General features: G+C 42.4%; 2 protein-coding genes across 4 annotated transcripts in view; one reads left to right on the top strand and one right to left on the bottom strand.

Moving 5' to 3' along the window:
• Positions 1 to 4,250: 4,250 nt before the first annotated feature.
• On the bottom strand, positions 4,251 to 13,652 carry rbm41 (RNA binding motif protein 41). Of its 2 annotated transcripts, none has more exons than XM_050038867.1 (7): positions 13,550 to 13,651; positions 10,144 to 10,260; positions 9,080 to 9,281; positions 8,643 to 8,847; positions 7,443 to 7,933; positions 4,796 to 4,943; positions 4,251 to 4,522 (listed from the first exon to the last, which is right to left on the bottom strand). In XM_050038867.1, the coding sequence occupies exons 1-7, from the start codon at positions 13,555 to 13,557 to the stop codon at positions 4,389 to 4,391; spliced, it is 1,305 nt and encodes a 434-aa protein (XP_049894824.1). In that variant the 5' UTR covers positions 13,558 to 13,651; the 3' UTR covers positions 4,251 to 4,388. The 2 variants fall into 2 exon arrangements, 1 of the variants encoding a protein (XP_049894824.1); XR_007569514.1 differs by lacking the exon at positions 4,251 to 4,522 and adding an exon at positions 7,106 to 7,294 and having other exon boundaries at positions 4,806 to 4,943; positions 13,550 to 13,652.
• A 775-nt stretch (positions 13,653 to 14,427) lies between these two features.
• Positions 14,428 to 21,909, top strand: part of klf8 (Kruppel-like factor 8) — an 82,480-nt gene continuing 74,998 nt past the window's right edge. Inside the window, exon 1 of one of the 2 annotated variants that reach the window (XM_050038853.1) lies at positions 14,428 to 14,799. In XM_050038853.1, the coding sequence (XP_049894810.1) occupies positions 14,773 to 14,799 (27 nt within the window). In that variant the 5' untranslated portion in view covers positions 14,428 to 14,772. The remainder of the gene's footprint in view (positions 14,800 to 21,909) is intronic. The other variant, XM_050038845.1, reaches the window with a different exon arrangement.

The raw sequence follows: 21,909 nt of genomic DNA, 5'->3' as shown, positions 1-21,909 counted from the left end.
GGTTGGTTGTTGCCACAAAGTTGAAAGAGCAGTTGTAATATATTCTGTGAAGACACTCATAGACCCCAATCATGTCTCCTCTGTGTCTCCTGTGTGCTTGAGTTGGTGATTGTAAGTTTCTTAACCTCTGCTCATATGACATCTCTTTAAGACCTGAAATTATTTTAGTAGCTCTGCACTAAACTTTCTAAATGTTTCCTATACGTTATGAAGACACCAGACCGAACCTGCAAAGTCAAGATCTCACCAAGGATAATGCCTAAATGTCTAATGTCTGAAACATAACTGTGTCATTGCATTCTGGGAGTCACTTTTGACTCATCACACCCGTTTGAAAAACACACTGATGATATCACAATGATGGTGATGATGCTGTCCTCACTTCCTGGCTCCATTTCACAGGCCAGACGACAAGCTGCTGTTTATTACCAAAAAAAAGTATGTGACTGTCTCAAAGATAATAAAGCACTCGAGCAGAAAAGTAAACACCACTGAGACCTTTAAATCCAGACTGAAAATCTATTTTTACTTGCTTGAATGAATCAAGTTGTTTATCTTTACTGAGACACTTGTGATTTTACACTGTGAATACTCTTACTTACCTAATCATATCGAGAATTACAGATCCTTGCCTGAACCAAGAAAAACAACCCCAGACCAAAATTCCACTTAAGCATGTGGGCAGGAGCATCCACAAACTTCTGGCCATAGTATATAATCAACAGGCCAACAGAGGGCCCAAATCCTTCTTTACTTTGATGTGTTAACTACCTGAGAAGAGAAAAAAAACCTGTTACTTCTGTTCTTATCTAAAGGTGTTTGAGATTTGACTAAAACGAAACATGTGATACTTCAGATAAATTGAAAGCATGTAAATCCCCCACGCCAAGAAAACAGGTTAACCACTGAGTTTATGTTTAAGAAAAGAATTGGACAAGTTTAAGAGGGATGAATATGAAAGGAAAAAAACAGGAATCAGTGAATCAGAAATATGTGGAAGCGTACTGCATTCATTAGAAATAAAAATCTGCCCTGTTTTCCAGAATTAATTGAGAATAATATTCCTGTCAATTCAGTAAAACAAGAATTGAATTTATTATTATCTCGTCAATTTATAATACAAATAAAATCAGATTTTTTCCCCCCATGAAAGCATTCCTCATAACTCTGAGATAATAATCTGGTTAATTTAGAAAAACAGAGCAATTTTTTCCTCTAAAGTGAGTGGATGATGCTTCCAGCCAAGGGGCGTAAATATAGACAGTGCAGGAAGTGCGATTGCATTTGGGCCCCTGGGGTGGAGGGGCCTGTAGTGAGAGCGGACCCTTGCAAGTGACTCAGATTGCCTGCTTGGAAATATCCCTGAGCTCAAAGAGGAATGGTATGAAAAAGAATACCAATTTAAAAGTGATGCCATTTGCTGTGTATGTCCTCAAGGCAAACCCGTCTGCGTCATGGTTTTCTTTTTCTTTTTTTAAATAATCAGTAGCTTTTTCTATACAAGCTATAAAATCTATATCTATCTATCTATAAATATACTACAAAAACTATTCAATAAAATCGTTAATTTCTTTCTCTCTGAGTTTGAGCTCTGATGCTCTCTGAGGAGGAGGATGTAGTTTGTGGCTCATGTCACAAGAGGGCGATAGATAACGAGGCAGTTTGATGGTGCTGGATGGCAGCTTCATTGTGGGACTTTTCTTGAGTTAGACATCTCAGGGTTGACCTTGATGTGATGATAGAGCACATAAGTGTGATTCTCAGAACAGTTTTGAGAATCTGAGAAATTAAACTGTCGCAAAATTCAGTCAGTTTATACTTATCTTATATGTACTATGTTCAGTCTAAGGGAAAAGGCTGGGAATCACTGCTCTACAATGAAAAGGTGCAGCTCTAATTCAATACCTGATGACAGTCCACATTTTTCTGGAAGTCCATATTTGTATTACAATTACATTAAATTTAACAAAGCATGATATGTCATATTAGCTTTCAAGAAAAAGTCAACATGGCTTCAATCTATTTTTAAGTATGAAACAAGTAAGCTACAACCAGTGGCGTTGTTCGGCGAGGCCATCGGAGGCTTCAGCCCTAAATGTTTTAGTCCAGGAACTAAATAGGCTGTATATATATATATTTAAAATACATGAAGGCTAATAATAAAAAAAGCCCTAGATCTGATATTGTGTCATTTTATTCATGCATTAAAGCCCTCAAAAATAACATGATATAGTTGGGTCCTTTGTGTCGTTCAAGAGAGAGAGAGAGCACACACAGGTAATCACTTTAGTGGTGCAGCTGGTAAAAGTGGAGCTCATTTTAGATCAGGGGTGTCAAACATACGGCCCGGGGCCCAGAACCAGCCCGCCAAAGGGTCCAATCAGGACCACTGGATGACTTTGCACACCTAATAATGATGCTCTTGTGAAGGCTGAGAGGTGTCGGTACGTTTACATGCACCTTGAGAAAATTGAATAATTGGCTTAGTCTGAGTGAAACCGGACTTTTAAATGCATGTAAACAGCTTAGTCCGACTGAAATTGGACTATCCGTAGCTCGACTAACACACCTAGATAATTCGACTGAAAATCGAACTATTGCTGCACACTTAGTCCCACTGGAGTCGGACTTGGCGTTCTGCGCATGCACCACTTTTTCTTTCGAGGGCTTTCACCTGGAAGAAGGAGATGACGTAGCGGCAGTGCAGTAACTCCTGTAAAAACAAACAAACACCATGGTGACCGAGAAGCAGAAGACACACCTCTGGACGGACGAGGAAACTACATTCATGCTCCGACAGCTAAAGGAGCTAAACATTTTGAAGTTTGTGGATGGTAGGAAAATGCGAAACGCGGATTTATTTAAAAAGTTTCTGTACAAGAACCTGAACTAGTTCAATACGCACTATATTAAAAAGGACACAGTCAGACGTACTTGGTCAGAAATTCAATTTTCTCTTCTGGATGTATACTCAGACAAGATGAGAAGTCCTCCTTGACTGATTAGCTGAGCTATGAGCTTAGCTCGACTACTGCGTGCATGTACATGTACTGACTGAGTAGCTTTCGTCACGTAAAATGCAGCTTCAGAGGCTTTTCTATCCCGAGCAGAATACAGCTCTCTGAAAAAAGCAATGCATACTTATTGTGGTCATATTTCAAAGATATTGAACATCTTCAGCTTCAGTTCAAGAGAATCTGAGTTAGACTTGTATCTTAAAAGAAGACTGGTAGAACCCTGCTGCTAAGACACTGCCGAAACCCTTTATTTGTAAATGGTTTGTATGGCAGGGGAAGACTTAACCATTAAACTAAAAAAACAAGAAACATTTGGAGGTGTTTGTTATTTACAGGATATCATGCAATGGTTTTACAGGTCTGGCCCACCTGCGATCACCTGTGTATGGATGGTGTACTAAAATGGCAAAAGTACCTCGAAATTCTCTAAATTTCATTGAAAGCAGTTGCAAAGTATTCTGCTTCTGCTCAATACTAATCACTAACAACTTAATATTTTTACAGCCCCCAATGTCCTCAAATCCTTGAAACACACCTGGCTACCACAAAGACTTTTGTTTTCAGTGGACATTGTAGTTTCCGCAAGTCTCCTTCAAAAGCACACTGACATGAGATGACTAAATGGCTCCATCTAGTGTCCAAAAGAAGAACAGCACTGAGTTTAAAGAGCATTTCAATTGACCTTCATGTCACACTGCAGAGGGGCTGGTTCACATAACATAGACTGGCTGAAAGTCACTGTATCAACCCAAATGAAAACCTAGTTTCTCTTTTTGTTGTGTTTGTATTTATTAATACAACCAAAGGATTAAATGTGAGTGCATTCATTCATGACATTACATGCTGTGAGTCCTTCCCTCTGACTGAACATGTACACGCCTGCATGTATTGATTACCCTGAGGTCAGAGGGTTCAGCGTCTGGCTAATTGCCTACTCAGTCAGTTTCATCTTGAAAAGCTCTGTCAGTGTTTTGGAAACAATGCCGTAAAAATCATGCCTCATTTTAGTCATATTTTGTTTTTGTTTTGCCTAACTATTTAAAGTCTGAAGCTCATACCTAAATTATGGCTATGGAAATCACTTCCTGTTTCCTTCTTGTGATTTGTGTTTTTATGACACGCCATTTAATCAAAGCCTGTTGCTTAGATTGTCATAAATACTGAATTATATTTATTAAAATGACAATAAAAAGGCTAATTAAAAGCAAAAGTTATGACAAATGGAGGTTTGGTAGAAAACAGACATTTATTAAAATGAGGTAACCACTTCTTATCCACAGAAAAATAAATAATAAACAATCTCAGCCTGTTATTTACAACTCTGGATGTTGTGTGTTGTTGACAGGAATAAGAGTTTTTTTTTAATTTTTTTTATTTCTTCTCCTCCTGCTTCTCCTTCTGTTTCTCCTCTTCCTGTCGCTCACGGCCAAACTCCACCACCAAAGGTTTCCCTAGCAACCGGTATCCGTGGACCAACTGCAAGGCTTTCTGGGCTGTTTCAGCATCTGTCACAGGAAGACAAATACACTCACTAACTGATCGAATGTCTCGATGTGTAATGAAAAAACAAACACACACACACACACACACACACACACACACACACACACACACACGCACACACACACACACACACACACACAGCTTAGTTTGTTTATGATTGGTCAGTGTGTTTGTCACTTTGGTCCAGAGTGAAATGGAGTGTTGTTAGCTCTGATACTAACCAATAAGCGCACTGCACCACTTTCACCTCTTGTGTGGGAGACACTGTTTCTCACCTGGCAGAGTGATGAAGGCCTGACCCTTCATCCTCCCAGTCAGCAGGCGGTAAAGGACTGGCAGCTCATTCTTCTGCTCAAACCTGGAGAACAGCGCCACCAGCTGGGCCACTGAGGCCTGTGCGCTCAGGTTCTTCACACACAGCACCTGCACGGAGACACAAGTCTTCAATACGTCTCTGCAGATGCTTGGTGGAGTTGGTCATGTCACTGCATCATCTGTGTTCAGTGTGTGTGTGCTGTTACCAGGGTGTAGCTCTAAGTTTAAAGCTGCAGCTCTTTGATGTACCATATGAAAATATAATTAAAGTTTACAACAATCATCGTCCTTTTCTTCTGACAGACTGAAAGAAGTGAAATTTATGAGTCCTCCACCTGCAGGTCCTGAAGGTTTTAAACTACCGCAAGATGATTTATGTCATTTTAATGCTCCATTGTCAGAGCATTAAGTGCCCATAGGACCCCTATTAAAATTGAAACAGTTCCTGCTTGCTGCAATCATTTGTCCTGCTCACACCAGCCACCAAGAGATCCATTCCCACAGCAATTTCGATGAGCTCTCTCTCTGCGCAAAAATGTGTTCTAAACTTTCTCCAAAGGTAATTCGAGGCTTCAGCAGTCGCAATAAGATAAATCAAGTGGATACTTTTTAGCACTAAATTCTCTCTTTGTGTGTCCCTGCACGGTGTTTCCTTGCTGAGCTGCACAGGAGGGACAGTGAGACGAGGGGATAACATACTAAACTGACAAACTTTCGAAGATGTTCACCTGATTTATTTGTCAAGTCCAACTGCTGAAGTGTCACATCAGCCTCAGGTGAACTTCCACTGCTGTGAATTTTGTCATCCCTCACTTACATTGGATATATGAAGCGAATTATTACAGCAAGCAAAACCTGTTTTAACAGCCTCGTTTGCACCAAGCAGTCTGATTCAGTTCAGCTCGTTAACTCAGATATATATTTTCTATTTTTCTGTAATTAACAATATATTCATATATACATAGGTATTTATTCATTTATGGGTATGTGAGTGGACACATGTATACACTGGCAGAATTACATATGTTCATACTTTCTACAATTTGTATGTTACTTATTCAAATAAAAAAAGATAGCAGGACAAGTTGATGAAGATATATATATATATATATATATATGTAATATTAATATTTATATATTTTTGTTTTCTGTAATCAACAGAGCTGCACCATTAAGTCCTGTTTTCTTTGTTACCCCTCAGTTGGGGTACCTAGTACACTGATCCGATACTAAAAGACGGAGCTGGAAACACTGAAGTCTGCTGACTGGTCAATAGAGAATTGACACGCTAGCTCAACAAGGACTCGATGCACAAACCTCCTATTTTTAAAAATCCCGTTGATTGTGACAGAGACTGTAAACGCGCCAACCTGTATTTTTTGTTCTGAAAATGGCATGGATCAGTGTTCTGTGGAAACTCAGGGCGCATTCACACCAGGATAGTCCGGGGGACTCGGTTTGATTGGGCTGGGAATGTTGAAAAATTTCACACCTTCATTTGGTTCGGTTCACTTTCACACTGTACTTCTTAAAGCGCTCCAAACCGCCTGGACAACGTCATGCAGTTACAACAGCTGCTCGTTTGGGGGCGGTATTGCCCGAAACTACCACTGACCAGGAAGAAAAAAAGAACGAGGAAGAAGAAAACCCGGCTCATCGATTGGCCAGGACCGAAAACAGAGATCCATCCCCTTCAGCCGGCTTGGTCACCGCAAAAACAATGGAGCAACACCAAATTTGCCTTTGTTTTTTTTCCGACCCAAAATGCACTGCGCTCTACGTCACTTCCTCTCTTTGGTTTGCTAGATAGTCCGTTTGCATTTCCCACTGTAAGCAAACCGCACCAGAGTTCACTTGCAAGTGAACCAAGACCCCCAGTTTTCAAGCGGACCGGGCATCGCTCGTTTGGTCCGCACCAGAGTTCGAATGAGAGTTCACACCACTCCAAACAAACCAAACTATCCGTTGAAACAGACCAGGGTTTGTTTAAAGTGGACCAAATAGCGCCAGTGTGAATGCGTCCTTAAGGGTACCCCACCTATAAAGGGGTGTCTCCCGCCTTACCTCTCCCCTTTAGCTGTTGTACTCCATGGGAGAGGTAAGTGACGTTGCAGTGTAGTAATTTCCCTGTTTTAGTGCTGTTAAACTGTTTATAAGTTCATTTTTCACCCTAAACTTATTGTATAATATGCTAACTTATTCCTGTGTCACTTAATTTGTGCAGGGGCTCGAGTTATGTGGTCGTAATTGACAAAGGACTTTATTTTTACCTCTTGCTGTCTTGCTTCTGTGTTTTACTGTACTGAATTGAATGTAAGATGGCCACCCTTTTGCTGTTGCACTCCATGGGAGAGGGGCTCGAGTTATATGGTCGTAACTGACAGAGGATGTGAATACACCACACACTGAGAGGGTAGTGCATCCTTTCAGGTGATGTAATGTCTGTTATGGCAGCCATACTGGAGGGAAAAATAGCAGGAAAACAGCTGACAGCATTTCTAAACTGATTTCTTCACATACATTTAAACAGTTTTTGAATCTCTGGACTGGTTTTGAGTGGAAACTATTCGTAATTACCCTAAAAAAGTGACTCATAGCTGTTGATACCTTGGAGGGTTTTCCCGGCTGGTAGTTTCGGAACCTTGGGATGCTTCGGATCCCTTCTACTGATTCCCGATTCTTTAGGATTTCTTCATCTGAGACAGTTTCAATCTCCCCTCTGACAGTCAGCGGTCCCCCTGAGCTCGCCTTCCCTGCTCCACACAGGCTGCCGATTGGCTGGCTTATATTTATCTGAGCTGGAGCAGCCAGTGGTGGCTGCCCTGGTCTGTCCTGAGCGAGCTGCTGCTCTGAGGTGTCTGAACTTGACTCTGACTGTACTGACAGTTCTGACTGATTGTCCTTTGACTGGTTGCTGTCTGTCTGAGAGTCCTGTGGTTGGTCAGATGTAGTTCTGTGTGCAGACAGGTGTGATGCTCCACTTGTTTCTCCCTCTTGTGGTGAAGCTTGTTTGCTCTCCTTGCTGAGAACGTCTTGGTAGAGAGAGTCCATTGGATCAGAGAATGGCGCCCCCTCCTGGCCCTCCTGGTTATCTTCATCTGTGACAACACAACAACAAAACTGGCGAGATGTTCTGACGTGGACAGTGAGTGTTTTACTTAATACTCTCCTTTGTGCGATTGTTTTAAACAGCTTTTTAGTTGCTATAGTCAGACAGCAACTTGTTAAATCCCACAGTGACAGTCGCATGACAAAACCCTCTCAAAGACCTCAGAACAGAAGATGTATGAAGGCTTTAATTTCAGGCCTGGTGTGTAGATAATGTAATTCTACTTTTCTGGAAACTCTGTTCTAAAGCTGACAATCTGGGAACTGAGATGTACTCCAGCAATTTATGTCCCCTAACAATACTTGTTTTTGCCACTGACAGGCTCAGATTATTATTCTAAGTGTCTGACAACATTATGGAAAAGATCCCCACAGTGACAGACCTCTTTGTTAAAGAGTACGATCCTTTTTGTTTAACCAAAAACAGTTCAGAAATCCCCATCGCCAATTCCACCAAACTCCATTTAAATAAACAGTAATTTTAGTGTGTACAGAGCCATCGTATTTTCACATCCGTCTGGGTGAATTAAGAGTTTATTTCAACCAAACCAGAGTTGGTGATTTTTGGAACAGTGGTAAGACAACCCAAGACATTATTTGTGAGTTTTATTTTGTTTCTGTTGACTTTGAATGAAGTGTGTTTTACGATGATAAAATGACTCTTTATTTAAATGGAGTCTGGTGGGATTGGCGCTTTACCTCTGTGGTAAAGTGCAGTGAGGAAACCCAGGCGGTCAGTTCCCTGGAAAAGTGCTTGTTCGATCTCCATCTCCCGGCGTGACAGCGGCCGGCTGGCAGCAAAGCGCTGTGGGCGGGACAGGAGCTCTGCCCTGGCTTCGATCTTGTCTCTGATCACCTGCAGGCGCTGCTGCTTCGCACCTGGGGCTGCGCAAACACCATGGGACTGTGTGGGCACAAGGTCAGGGGTCAGACGGTAGTTTGTGGGGTGAGGTTTTTATACAGTGTTTCCTCAGAATAAGACGTTAGATTTGGCCCACATGTGTACACAATTATACAAATATATTTAATCTGACATTTGCATGTTTCCTTCAGGTTGAGAGTTTCCAATCCGTGCCACCTGAATGTGTTTGCATACAGACAACCAGAGAGAATATGAGGAGAACATGCTGGTGTACCTTCTCTGCTGCCTCCGGTGCGTCTCTGCTCTGCCACAGCTGGATCTCAGTGTCAGTTAGGCCCAGTTCCCGCAAGCTGGCCAGCTCCTTCTCCCCGTCCTGCAGGGCCTGGAACTGGGAGAGGCTTCTCACTCCAGCTGCCTGTTCCCCAAACGGCCGATAGAGCGCCGCGGGGGCGAAGCACTGCCTCTTAGCTACACATCTGTGGGACAGAGTTGAGCTCAAAATAAGATCCAACACATAAACTTTTGTCTACATGATGTGTACATGATGTGGGATTCACACTCCCAAAAGCAGCTGCAGACACTTTCAAAGTCACGTGACTTCAATGTTTCTGATATTTTACAGTCAGAATTTACTGATAAAAAGATGGCTGAATGAGAGTATGTAGCCCCGGGGGTTGGTAAAGAAAATCCTCCCGGCTGCTCAGTGGGACACTGTGAAGTCAACATAACAGAGCATTTGATGGACGCTTTTATCCAAAGCACCTCACAGTAACAAGAGCGTGGGATTTTTTTTTTTTTTTTTTTATAAAGCACAGAGAGCTCCTGTGGGAATAAAGCTGCAGACATTGCTTACTTTTCCCAGTGAGCTACACAGGCAGGTTTTGATTAACACTGCTTATTGTTTTTTTTTTTTACTGTCACTGTGTGGCAGTAAATTCATCCAGTGATGGGTTCGCCATATATTGCTCTGTCAAGGTCTGCTGTCAAGAGGCTGATTTTTAGTTTGAAACCTGCAAATTTCACGACAGGATGTTTTGTTTGTTCAGTAGTAGGGAGAATATTTTCAGAATGTAGTGCGACATTAGTGCCAATGCACTGATGGCTACTGTAGGCAAGGGATTGTATTGTGGTGCATTTTGTATCTACAGTTTGTCCTAATCCCAGTGGGTGTCTGCAGCACTGTAAGAAAAATCTAGTTGGCTGGAACTACAAGACAGTGGCAAAAGGACATAACATAAAGCTAAATTGTGCAAGACTGTTTGTGAACAAAATGTTTCCATGGTTTGTGTTTAACTTTCTCTCTACATGCCATTATTTTGAAAATACAAAAAGACTGACCGGTCGATGTCAACATCAGTGTGGAGCTGCTGCAGCAATAGGCTGTGCAGCTGCCGCTGGCCCTCCGTCTCCTGCTCCTCCAGCAGCGGGCCATCCTCGCAGGGTCTCCGGCTCACTCTGGCCAACAGAACACACACACATCAGTTCAGACACTCTCAGTGGATGCTTACACAACAGTAGGGCTGTCAATGAATCGATTAGTTGTTTGTAGGGATGCATAATAATAATGGCACATCATCTGTATCGGCCAATATTGGCTTTAAGATGATTCAGGATTGGCCAACATGCTTTTTCTTATTTTGCACAATGAGTGAATATCACACCAGTATTGTAATTCACGTCTCCATCTGCTGGTGGGCCATCACGATAAGAGTATGCATGCATAATATGATGTTAATTCTGCTACAGAAGACACTTGATGATCACTCAATATCGATATAGGCCAAAAAATTGTTATATATTGGCATGTCAGATATGACGTCCTCAAATGTCTTGTTTTGTCCACAACCCAAAGACAATACATTTACTGTAGTAGAAGAGTAAAGAAACCACAAGATGCTCACATTACTCACATCAATTAATGCATTATTAAATTAGCTGGCAACAGATTTAAAAGTTAATCCACCATCATCAGCAATGTGATGGTCAGGTGACAACAGCTCTGGGTCATTTGGTGGACACTTGGGCTCAACACAGAAATTCACAAGATAATTTAACACTAGACAGAGGTTGAATAGTTACAGTGGAAGTTAATAACTTGGACAACAGAGTCAGGGCTGTAACTAACAATGGTTTTCATTATTGATTGATCTGCCAATTATTTTCTCAATGATTGGATTCATTGTTTGGCATGTAAAAAAGAGAAATGGTGAGAAATAACCACCACAATTTCATGCAGCCCTCCATACTGTCTTCAGATTGCTTATTTTGTCTGACTGACAGTCCAAAACCCAAAGATATTTAGATTGCACTCACATAAATCAGAGAAAAACAGACAGGCCTCATCATGCTTCATGAGAAGCTGGGACTGGGGAACAATAGGCATATTTACCTGGCAAAATGACTTAAATGATTAATGAATTATCAAAATAGCAGCTGGCTGATTTTCTGTGAATCAACTAACCTTCTTATTAATAAACTGGTTACATAACTATACAGGAGGGGAGGGATCCCTTTAACGTCACTGGGTGTATTAGGCCTCAGTAGGGAAGGTTTCAAATCAATAAGCAGGATAGCTTGATAGCAACATTGGATTTACAGGATCTCATTTCCCATCCTTTAATTTTATTTTCAAACACTTTCTAAATTGAATTTCCAGATCATTGACTAAATCACAGACAGGTGACAAATAAAGGAAAACCTTCAATGAATGAAACATATGGAAACATGGAGGGTCACAGAATGGTTTGATGATTGGGACATGATTATACTATTCTATCGCCTATGGGAGATTTTTGACTAGTGTTTACTGGGTGTTCAGACAAGAAATTTAGGGGCCTGATCGCCAAATTTGTCATTTGCAACATTAGGTCAGTCCCAGGCAACCCCCCTTTTGATTTAAGTGTACCTGGCTCATCAAAACAAACACCATGCATGCGACCCCAAGGGTTGCAATATGATGGCACATTGTGTAGCGGCAGAAGTTGAGCCAGGTTTCTCTTGTTTGGATGATCCTATGTTTCTTTATTGGGCTCCCATTGAACTTATGTTGTTTTCATTACACTCAACATGGCCTAGTACAGTGTTCTCCACCACCACCACCTTCTTCATCAAAACACAAACTGAGAGAATATCTTTTGGAGGAATGGTGTTAGCCCATCCAGTAGATAGTTCAGAGGCTTAGCAAATCTATGACAAGGCACACTGAAGCTCATCTGGAAGCTTGTGTGGCCCAAAACCTTAATACATTCAATGTTGAGTTGTAATTTGAGAAGCTGCATCCATATCGCTTGCCCCTACTTCTGCCTGAAATTATGTAAGAAAAGGTGTAAAATATCAGCTGGGCAGTGGACTTTAACTAAGGGTCTATACTTTATTAATAAGAGCAAAGGGGTGGCTGGGGTGGGACTTTGTTATATTTTATATCATGACCCTCCCTGGAACTACAAATATTTTTCCTTGAGTCACACACAGTGACTGCATGACCCTCCCTTTGTCATAAATAACCATATCTCACAGTTTCTAGCTGTGTTAAATGGTGTGATTTTGGAGATTTTTTTAGAGAAAACATGCCTTTAAAACCCACTTGCAGGTTTTGGAAGGAACTATCCAGCAAAGCCTGAGATGCAGCTGTTAGACAGAGCCATGATAAGCTTGGAGATGAAAAAGAAGGAAAACAAACTTGCATGTTTCGATAAAAAATGTCAGTATGCATCACTTAATGAGTGTAAGTGTAATTTGCATGCCTGCCCCCATTGACTCCAGTAGAAGTGGAACATAAGGCCCGCGTTTCTGCGCTCTAGGCGCCTGGCGTTTTTGCCAGACGCCAACAAGTATAAAGTTGGTAAACAATGGAGGATAAACTGGAGGTCTCCGTTTTCTTGTGCCCAACACACTATTTACTGACAGCCTCTCACCCCTCAACCAGAGGTACAGCAAGTACCCTCTGCCTCAGCATTGTAGGAACTATCTACTAATTACTATGAAATAAATTAAATAAATAAATGGTAGATTAATTACACAGGAAGGTTAGGGTGAGGTGTTTTGCAACTTTTATATTTTCATTGGTTTGAAGTTCAGAGGGTAGTTAAAATAAATACAAAATACAACCAGTTAATCAAATCAAAAAACAAAAACCCGATTTTGCACCTCCCCTCCCCTCTCATAAATATCGAACAGTCCCTAAATGTGTTCTAGCAGGTGCTCTGATTGTGTCTGTGTCTTCCTCAGTACAGGTTTACAAACCACCTTAACTGCCCTTTGAGGAAGAGGAGAGAGGGCTGACATATTTCTATTACATCTAACTTTTTCGTTTTGTTTAAATTCTCTATGAATCCCTTTAACAGTTGCTAAATGTGATAAATTGAAACTTCCGGGGCCAAACCAGACGAGGACAGCAGGCAGAGGTGAGACGCACGGTCGGTGCTACGCTGTGAATCGGTGTAGGTTAATAAAAGTATAAAAGACCAGTTTAACGTATTTTAAGATGAAACTGCGGACAACAGAACACACACGGCAGCCACAGAGATGCTAACGCTAGCTTAGTTGGCTGTAGCTATCTCCATGACAACAACGGTCCTGAAGTAGACCGAAAGATCGACGTAACAACTACGAAAGAGCTTTAAACTGGTATTTTATGGAAACACTTAGATTATTACACGTATTAAACCAAATACTTTAGATTAAAATGCCTCATTTTTTATAAAATTACTGGTTTGTGACACTGATAACTGCAAGTGTTATTTACCTTCGCATGCTTCCGCCTTGTGCTTCGACTTCCGGCGTGGGGAATCATGGGAAGTGTAGTAAAACCGCCATATTACCAATAATGAACTATAAGATATATTTCATGGTTACACTCGAGGAAAATAATGCCACAGCTTAGATTTGAGGCATTTTGGGCTGGAAATAGATCCATGTATATTGAGTTTAGTGCAGTTATTATAACAACAGAGAGGAAACAGTGTAACCACAGTGTGTTTTTAAGCTGTTTGGCTGAATGTTGTTCTCTCTATGGAAATCCACGAGATCTAACACGCAGCATGCATTTTTTTTATTATTATATAATACCTTTCAAAGAATAAAGCACATAAAACCTTTCCAAGTAACCCACCACACCCAGCTTCATTAGAAGGGGTGTGGTTATATCCCCATGCCTATCAGGTTGCCTTGCCTGCGTTTATGTCTTCAGCTGTGCACGGTGTCATATTTATTAAACGTGATGCTGCAAAGCCTTACTGGATATATACTCTAAACCGCTCCCACCCTCCCCACCCAGCTGAAGTGTCCTCAATTAGCCTGCTGGCTGACGTCAGTAAGGTGACATGGGTGCTGCTTCTCTTCATCTCTGAGCAATAAGCAGCCCGCTGCTGCAACATGGCATTAATAGACGAGTGCACAGAGCCTGGCTGTTTGCATGCAGTTAAAAATTTCCCATGCATTGGTGCGCGGTTGTGCAGCAGCTCCTCTCCTCCTGCAGCCCGCTCGCCTGCAGCCGGTGTCGGGTCGCCGGCAGCTCGGCTCCGCTCCGCTCCGCTCGGCTCCTCTGCAGGGCTGCAGGGCTGCGCAGCTCCTGACTGACAGAGAGATGAGGGGTGGGGACGCAGGGTGGGGTCACAAGCAGGGAGAGGCGGAGGAGGAAAAGGCAGAGAGAGAGAGCCCAGCCCTTGAATACACGGCAACAACACGCCGTCAGAGAGAGAGGGAGAGACACAGAGAGACTGGCTGTTTTTTGGGGGAGCAAAGGGAGCCTTCGACGCTGCGGATATGAACTGAAAAGACACACTGGAAGAGACAGGGATCGTGTTCCTATATCCCCAAATCTTACTGTAAAGGTGGAAAACTAGCCCCCAAACCCTCCTTTCTCCCCACCAGTTCTTATTCAGATAGAGCTACACCCAAAGCCCCGACCGACCCCCTCCTGCTCCTGCTGCTCCACCCCTCCGCCGCTGCACCGCTCCGGCAACCGAGATGCACACGGAGACCCGTAACAAGAAAGTAAGTGCACGTTATTGACTTTGCCCTGGTCAATGCAAAAAAGAGAAACATATCTCTGTGTGGATGATCTGCCTGAACACAAGCAGAGTTGACATTGTCAGCTCAACATGTGCCAAATACGCATGTCAGTGAGCATAGATGTCTATAACAGGTAATTACAAGTGTATCCTTGCAGACAGGCAATTTATTTTGCAATTACTGGAAGAGTTTTGTAACAGCGACCTCATTGCATTGCAAGAACATCATGTTTGGAGCAGTGTCATTTCCACGGAAGACACGGAAACCTCTCTGTCTCCCCTGTCTGTGTCTTTCTCTCCCTGGTCGAGGTTAGTTCAGGTTCAATTCTAAATGCTCTCTGATCTCTGAGAGGCAGGAAGGAAACGGAAGGCAGAAACTGCAGCTTGTAGGACACCATCTTAGCTTTTAAAGGGCCAGCAGCCTCCTCTGAAATACACAAACACACACAAGCCTGGGAAGCGGCCAGGTACACTGCCTCCAGCCACACTGCACGGGCCCTGCTGCCGACTGGTGCCTTTAAATGAGTGTTGCTCTCGGCACAGTGTGTTTGTGTGTCAGGTGGGCTGGTAGGATGCACTCAGAAGTGGAGCAGGTCTCAGATTTGGACACAAAGGCTGAGAGCAGATACTGGTAGCTTCACTTCAGCTCCTGATATGTGATGTTTTTTTTTGGGGGGGGGACGCGTCACAGTTTGGTACAAGTTCCTCAATATAGAAGTGAACTTCAACCTGCAGATGTGCATGGCTGACCAACTGATGTGCACTGTGCTTGATTGACTTAAGCAGTGCACAGTACTTCACTACCACACCACACACTGCAGTATCCTAACACTCTTGATCTGTGGTGTTTTTTTATTGTTAGTTTTTACGGGAGACTTGAAAGGTTTGACCACTTGTTCACTCTACTAGGGCAAGACTGCAACTAACAATTGTTTACATCATCGATTATATATTTATTTATGTATTGGTCTGCTGATTTTTTTTTAATTTATCAATTAACTGTTAATATAAAATGCCAGAGAATAGTTAAAAATGTCAAAACAGCACAAGAAACCCCAAATATTACTCACTTTTCAATTATATTAAACTGCGAAAATCCTTACATTAAATTAAATCCTTTATAATTAATGTTTCGAACAATTATCAAATTTGTAGGTGGTTGATTATCTAATAGACAGACTGTTCAACTGACAGCTGTTTTGGGCTTACTCTCCATAGACGTAAACTTGCAGCCTGCAACCAGTTGTGTAACATCGTAGACCAGTTGCAGGTGATTGTGTATTAGCAAGTGGTTTGTCTGACCAGCCTTTGCATGCCGAGGCATGAAAGCCAGTTGTGGCCCTTCTGTGTGGTCCCTGCCTGCTGGTTTAGCTGTGTGGACACAGGTGTTATGCAGAAAATCAAATATCACAATATTTCTGACCAAATACCTCGATATCAATATTGCAACTAGCCACAAAATATCGACACAATTAGAACAGCTAGAACAGTCTGGTGAGTTCAGAAAATTACACGACTTTACTGTAATGTGTCCTTTAAAACCAGGAAAAGACAATGCTTACGATATTACAATATCCAAAATGTACGATGAAATTTAGTCTCATATCACAATATCCAGAAATGAAATTATATTGCCAAGCCCTAAGTTTGGAGATAATAGATTTGGGTGGCTTCCCAAAATATATAAATTGATCATGAGTAAGGTATAAAAGTTTCTTTATGCTCCTGCGTACACTCGACGCAACGTGCACGCAGTTGCTCCGCAGTTGCTGTGTGCTTATCATAGTTCTGCTTCTTGTTGGTCTATGTCGCTATGCAACTCCCTGCCAAAGAGCTTGGGGGCGCGGCGTTCTTTTATATACCTACCTAGACTCTGTGACGTCTGTGGTCATTGCTCGTTCATTGCTTGTTTATCTTCCGGCTTTGCTCTAGTCACAGTGAAGATGCCGACCGAGAGAGAAAGACTGTTGCTGGAGCTCGAAATGATCGACATTGAACAACAAATGCTCTTATTACAAATGTTACGATGACGACGAAGTGAGAGGCGACTGCGCTGATGGTCTGTACGCCCGTTGAATGGCTCGAGGGGGTGTTGTGGTACTGCAGCAGGAAGTGAAACCTTGTGAAATGCCGGAAATTATGTAGCTTGAAGGACCAATCATAGCTCTTGCAGTCTGCGTTGGGTCTGCGTTGCTTCGAAGCGTGGTTACAACTTTTTGGAGGTGCACGTCGCATCTCTGCGTTGGTCGCAGAGGGACGCAAGGCCTCCGCAAAGCCCTCTGCGTTGTAGGTGCGCAAAAGCATAAACCTTGCTTAATGATTTGATAGACGTACCATAGAGCAAAGGTTCCCAACAGGTGGGTCGTGGTCAAAAAGTGGATCGCGGGTCCATTCTGAATGGTCCGCAAGTAACTCACAAACATGTCAAGTTTGTAAAAACACACGTTATTTTTAAGTACCGTTAATTTATTTTGAAGTTAATTTTTATAAGTGCCGTTTCCTGCTGTACAGTGAGAAGTAACGGACAGCTTCATGACGACATGGCTAAACACAAATATGATGCTGAATGTTAAACTGTGTGGACCTTCAACTCATGACTGTGGAGAAATCTGGACCCTGTGGCTGGGAACCACTGCTGTAGAGATTCCTAGCGCTGCCTTGTACCAACGCTGTGTTTCACACTTCAGCCAATGTACTTCTTTTAGGGCTTATTCAAATGTACACATGTGAAGTTGACGAGTGTTCACACAGTAAAATGGAAATAACAGCTAGAATTGTCAAGGTAACAGAGGCTAAGCCTAAAGGCCAAAACACACCGGCGCTGTACAACGCGCGTCAAAACAGCTGCCCCCATTGTTTTCTATTTACAAACACACACCGGCGGCGGCTCAGCACGCGTCGACGTGCCGCGCCGTGGCACTTCATGCTATTGTCCTATTTTTCCAGCGTCGCCGCCCTCGAAAAAGCGCTATTTTGTACTTCCCAGCCTAGCGGACTGTGTGCAACAGAAACCCGGTTGACGCCCCACAGCGTGACGCTTTTTGTGTGTGTTGGGGGCGGCACTTGACTCGCGTCAATGACGCCGCCGTCATATGACGCCGCCAGTGTGTTTTGGCCTTAAGAGTAGTTATCCAAACATTTCCCAGAGGTAGAGCTGCTAGGAAGTTGAAATAATGTCCTTAGTCGTGTGAAACCTTAAAAAGCCAGTGTTCAAGTTGAAGTGAGCAAACTGGCAAACACGACTCAGATCAGAAAATGACCAAAAACATAAATGGAAAGGATGTTTAATCAACTCCGAAAGTTCGTAGGCAACTTGTTGAGTTAGCAGCTTTATGCTAGATAGGGCTCCAACAAATGATTATTTTTGTTGCTGATCAATCTGTTGATTATTTTCTCAATTAACTGATCAGTTAGTTGGTCTAATAAATGTCGGAAAATGGTAAAAAAGTCAATCGATGTTTCCTGAAGCCCAAGAAGACGTCAAATGCCTTGTTTTGTCCAAAACCCAAAAGATATTGAGTTGACTGTCATAGAGGCGTGAAGAAACCAGTGAATATACACATTTAAGAAATTGGAATCAAAGAAATTAAATTATTTTTCAAAGGAAACCTCAAGCCGATTAAACGATTAAGAAATTCCTTGGCGATTGTTTTAATAGTTGACAACTAGTCAGTTAATCATTGCAGCTCTAATGCCAAGAGGTCTCCAGTTAATCACAAGAATGCTTCATAACATCACATTTTCTTCTCTCGCAACTGTCACTACTTTCCCACCAAAGCAGCTCCGCCTCCAGGTGAAGGTAGGTTAGCAAATTAGGGAGTTCCCTGTTTGAGCATCTCTTGTGTAGAATCCGTACACAGGGTCAAAGCATTTGGGCTCCGGGGCAAACATGTGACTGCTCTGCTCAATGAAGGGCTTTGAACTCAAAGTGGAAACCAATAGATCCATCTGCAGCCTTGTGACTGAAGACTGCTTCCACCCCTGTCATTTTTAGAAGTAGCAGCCGCAGGAAGTTGCTTTCAGCCTGCAATAAACTTAGTGAGGTGTTGTCATGAACCCCCCCATACAGTTATAATTAGCCTCGATGAATCCATTAGATAAAAGGAACATTTATGACTTATGCTGCTTGTCAGTAACCCAGGCGATCAACAATAGCATCTGAGTCACAAGCACTTCAGAAGCCAGATACAGTAAATCTGCCAGAATTTGCGTTGAACTAGAACAGTGACACTTTATCCTCAGGTTTCAAACATGGTGAAAGAGCGCTGGCATAAATGTAACAGCTTCATGATGGCACTTTATTTCCATGTCTATCTTTGCTACTAATGCTATGTGCAGACATTTGAAGCTGAAACACATTTGAGACCAAAAGTCAAAGCAGCAGGATTGGAAAAAAAAATATTTTAAATATCATCGTCCCCTTTTTATCGCTTGGGCCTTGGATCTGTGTGTCATAAAACCCAAGTGGATCTGAGTTGACTTATCAGCTCTGATCATGTGGTGTGGTTTAATTATCGCGGAAAAAAAATTATTTTTTTGGGGCAGATGGCGCGAGTGAACTGTGAAGTGCAGGAAAAAAAAAAGTTGCTCTTTTTGATCGTGGCTGCTTGTTTGTGTTGGTGTTCTCTCTATTCGGGTCTAATTATCCTCAGGTCTAGACGTCTGCTGTGACGTCTTCTTTTAGGTTGAAAGAGGTTGAGATTCTATCATTTCTCCCCTTGTTTATTCCAAACAAACCCCAGACATAAAACGCATCACTTCCTGTATGCTGGAGAATCTTTCCCTCATGCAGAGCTGCATAACAAGAACTGTTAACAACATAAAAGCTTTAATGAGCCATAATGAGAACAGTGAAATACACTTTAATGTTACATCAGTCAGTCGACTGCAACAAACCAGACATTTATTTACACACTCTAAATATTGTTGGTTATTACTTTGAGTTATGTGGTGTAATATTGTTCAAATACCCACAGGTAAGATGAATATAATAGACCACACAGTAACAGTAGGAATAAGTATTTAATTGTTTTCGCACTAGCTGAAAGTGTAGAAACATTTTTCTTACTTTTTGTTTTTTACTCTTACCTTTGACCCAGATAACTGTTTTTGACACTGCGGGAATGGAAATCAATTTCCCGCCGTCACACTTAAGGCTGTGCATTTTTGGAAGTGTAGTTAACTGATAGCAGCGCACTGATTCTTCATCACAGAGGCACGACTGAGCATGCTCCACGGTTTGTGTGTGAGTGTGTGTGTGTGTGTCCAGGATCAGCTGTAGACATGAGAGCAGGGTCAGCTGTACATTCCTGGGCAGGGCATCAGCAGGAAAGGGCCCTTGAATACAAAGTCTGCCTGTGTGTGTGAGAGATGGAGTGTGTGCCTGTGCGTGTGTGTGTGTGTGTGTGTGTGTGTGTGTGTGTGTGAGCGAGCTGATGCCTCACAGTAGGCAATGATTAACTGTGCTGAGCAAAGTTTGATCAAACTACCGAGATAGCGCGTGTTGTGTAGAAGTGTTTCCCCCTCCACACTACACAAACACATATGAACACATACATGCACATCTTACTGAGTTGTGAGCATGACATAGATGGGTGGAGGGGTCAGAACTAGGCAGTTGTTGCCAGCATGTTGTCACCTCAGCCTTATGAATAATAATTTCTGCCACTTCATCAACATCTGGAACATTTTCAACAGTGGTGAACTTTTTTTGTTTTTATTTTGTTTTTTAATTTTTGGGCTTTTTGCCTTTAATATACAGGACAGTGTGAAATGGGGAGACAGAGAGAGTGGGGGGACGACATGCAGCGAAGGGTTGCAAGCTGGAGTCGAACTCGCGGTGGTGGTGAACTTTTTAAATGGAATGCTACATCACGCAGCCGTGCTGGTGATTTTGCATGTTTCAGCTCATTATTTTCACTTTTTCCATACTACAATTTGCCTTGTACGACGAGTGCTGTATGTTTTCTGAGTGATTTTGTGGCTTCTGTGGAGCCATTGGTGTCAATAGATTTCAGCACATCATGAAAACCAACATGACGAGACTTGTAGAAACTGCTATGTGTAGACAGTCCATTCTAATGAGCCATTAGCCACCTTTATATTTTGTCTTGTGATTGTTGCATGGCAATGCTGTCAACAGCAAAGACAAAAATCCACAGTTTAAGGACACTTGTACCCTTTTCCGTCTGAAATTAGCGCATGTGTGCGGGTTTTTTAAACACGGGAAAACCTGCTAAAAATACATGATAGACTTCTTTATCATTGCCAGTAGACCTCATATGAGTATGCCTTTCTGTGTGTGTGTGTGTTTTTTTTACTGGTTTGTCAAGTTTGACATCACCGACCGGCTGGAAAATAGGTTAATAAATAGTAGAGCAGCGAAAATGTCACAGCGGTTACTTTTTCTCCAAACTCAGTGCGACTAATTTTGTATTTTGTGGCAGCGTGCAGGGACGGTTTTTGCTATGGGCAATGTGGGTGACCGCCCAGGGCGCAATCTATGTGAGGGCAAAACCAAAGAACCCCCCAAAATTCACCAGTTTTCTAGACTACCGCTCATTTCCACGTCAAGTTAGTGGAGTGGGCGCTGGGGCCCAGCAGCAGAAAGGAAAGGTGAATCCTGGCGGTTGTGGGTTGAACGGGGGTCACAGACAGGAATACGGCGGAGGCTCATTGTGCTCTGTGGCGCAAGATAACGGCTTACCGGCGACAGAGAAGTCCGATTCCAGGTCCAGTAATTTCCTCTTTCGTTGGTGTCATGACTGCCCAGTACCTGGACAACCGAGCCGAGGCAGCACACAGGTATGTGACGTGTCAGAGGAGAAACAAGCCGTTCATTTCTCTCTTTGTGGCAGGTAACGGTCCACAAACCTCACCGCACTTTAGGGACTGTTCTTTACTTATGAAGGGACTGTTCTTTACTTGTCAGGGGAGGAGGGTGGCTGGTTGATTTTTATTTTATTTTTTTATTTTATTTTGATCCCCCCTATGTTAATCACTTATTGATGCTGTTTTTGAAGTATGAATAAGTCACTAAGTAATTTATTCCATTGAAATATCATTGATGTATTATAGAAAAGTGATTTATCTT

This window comes from Epinephelus moara, chromosome 3 (assembly GCF_006386435.1).
Source record: "Epinephelus moara isolate mb chromosome 3, YSFRI_EMoa_1.0, whole genome shotgun sequence".
In the NCBI taxonomy this organism is placed as follows: domain Eukaryota; kingdom Metazoa; phylum Chordata; class Actinopteri; order Perciformes; family Serranidae; genus Epinephelus; species Epinephelus moara.
This window is presented reverse-complemented; position numbering and strand designations above follow the sequence as displayed.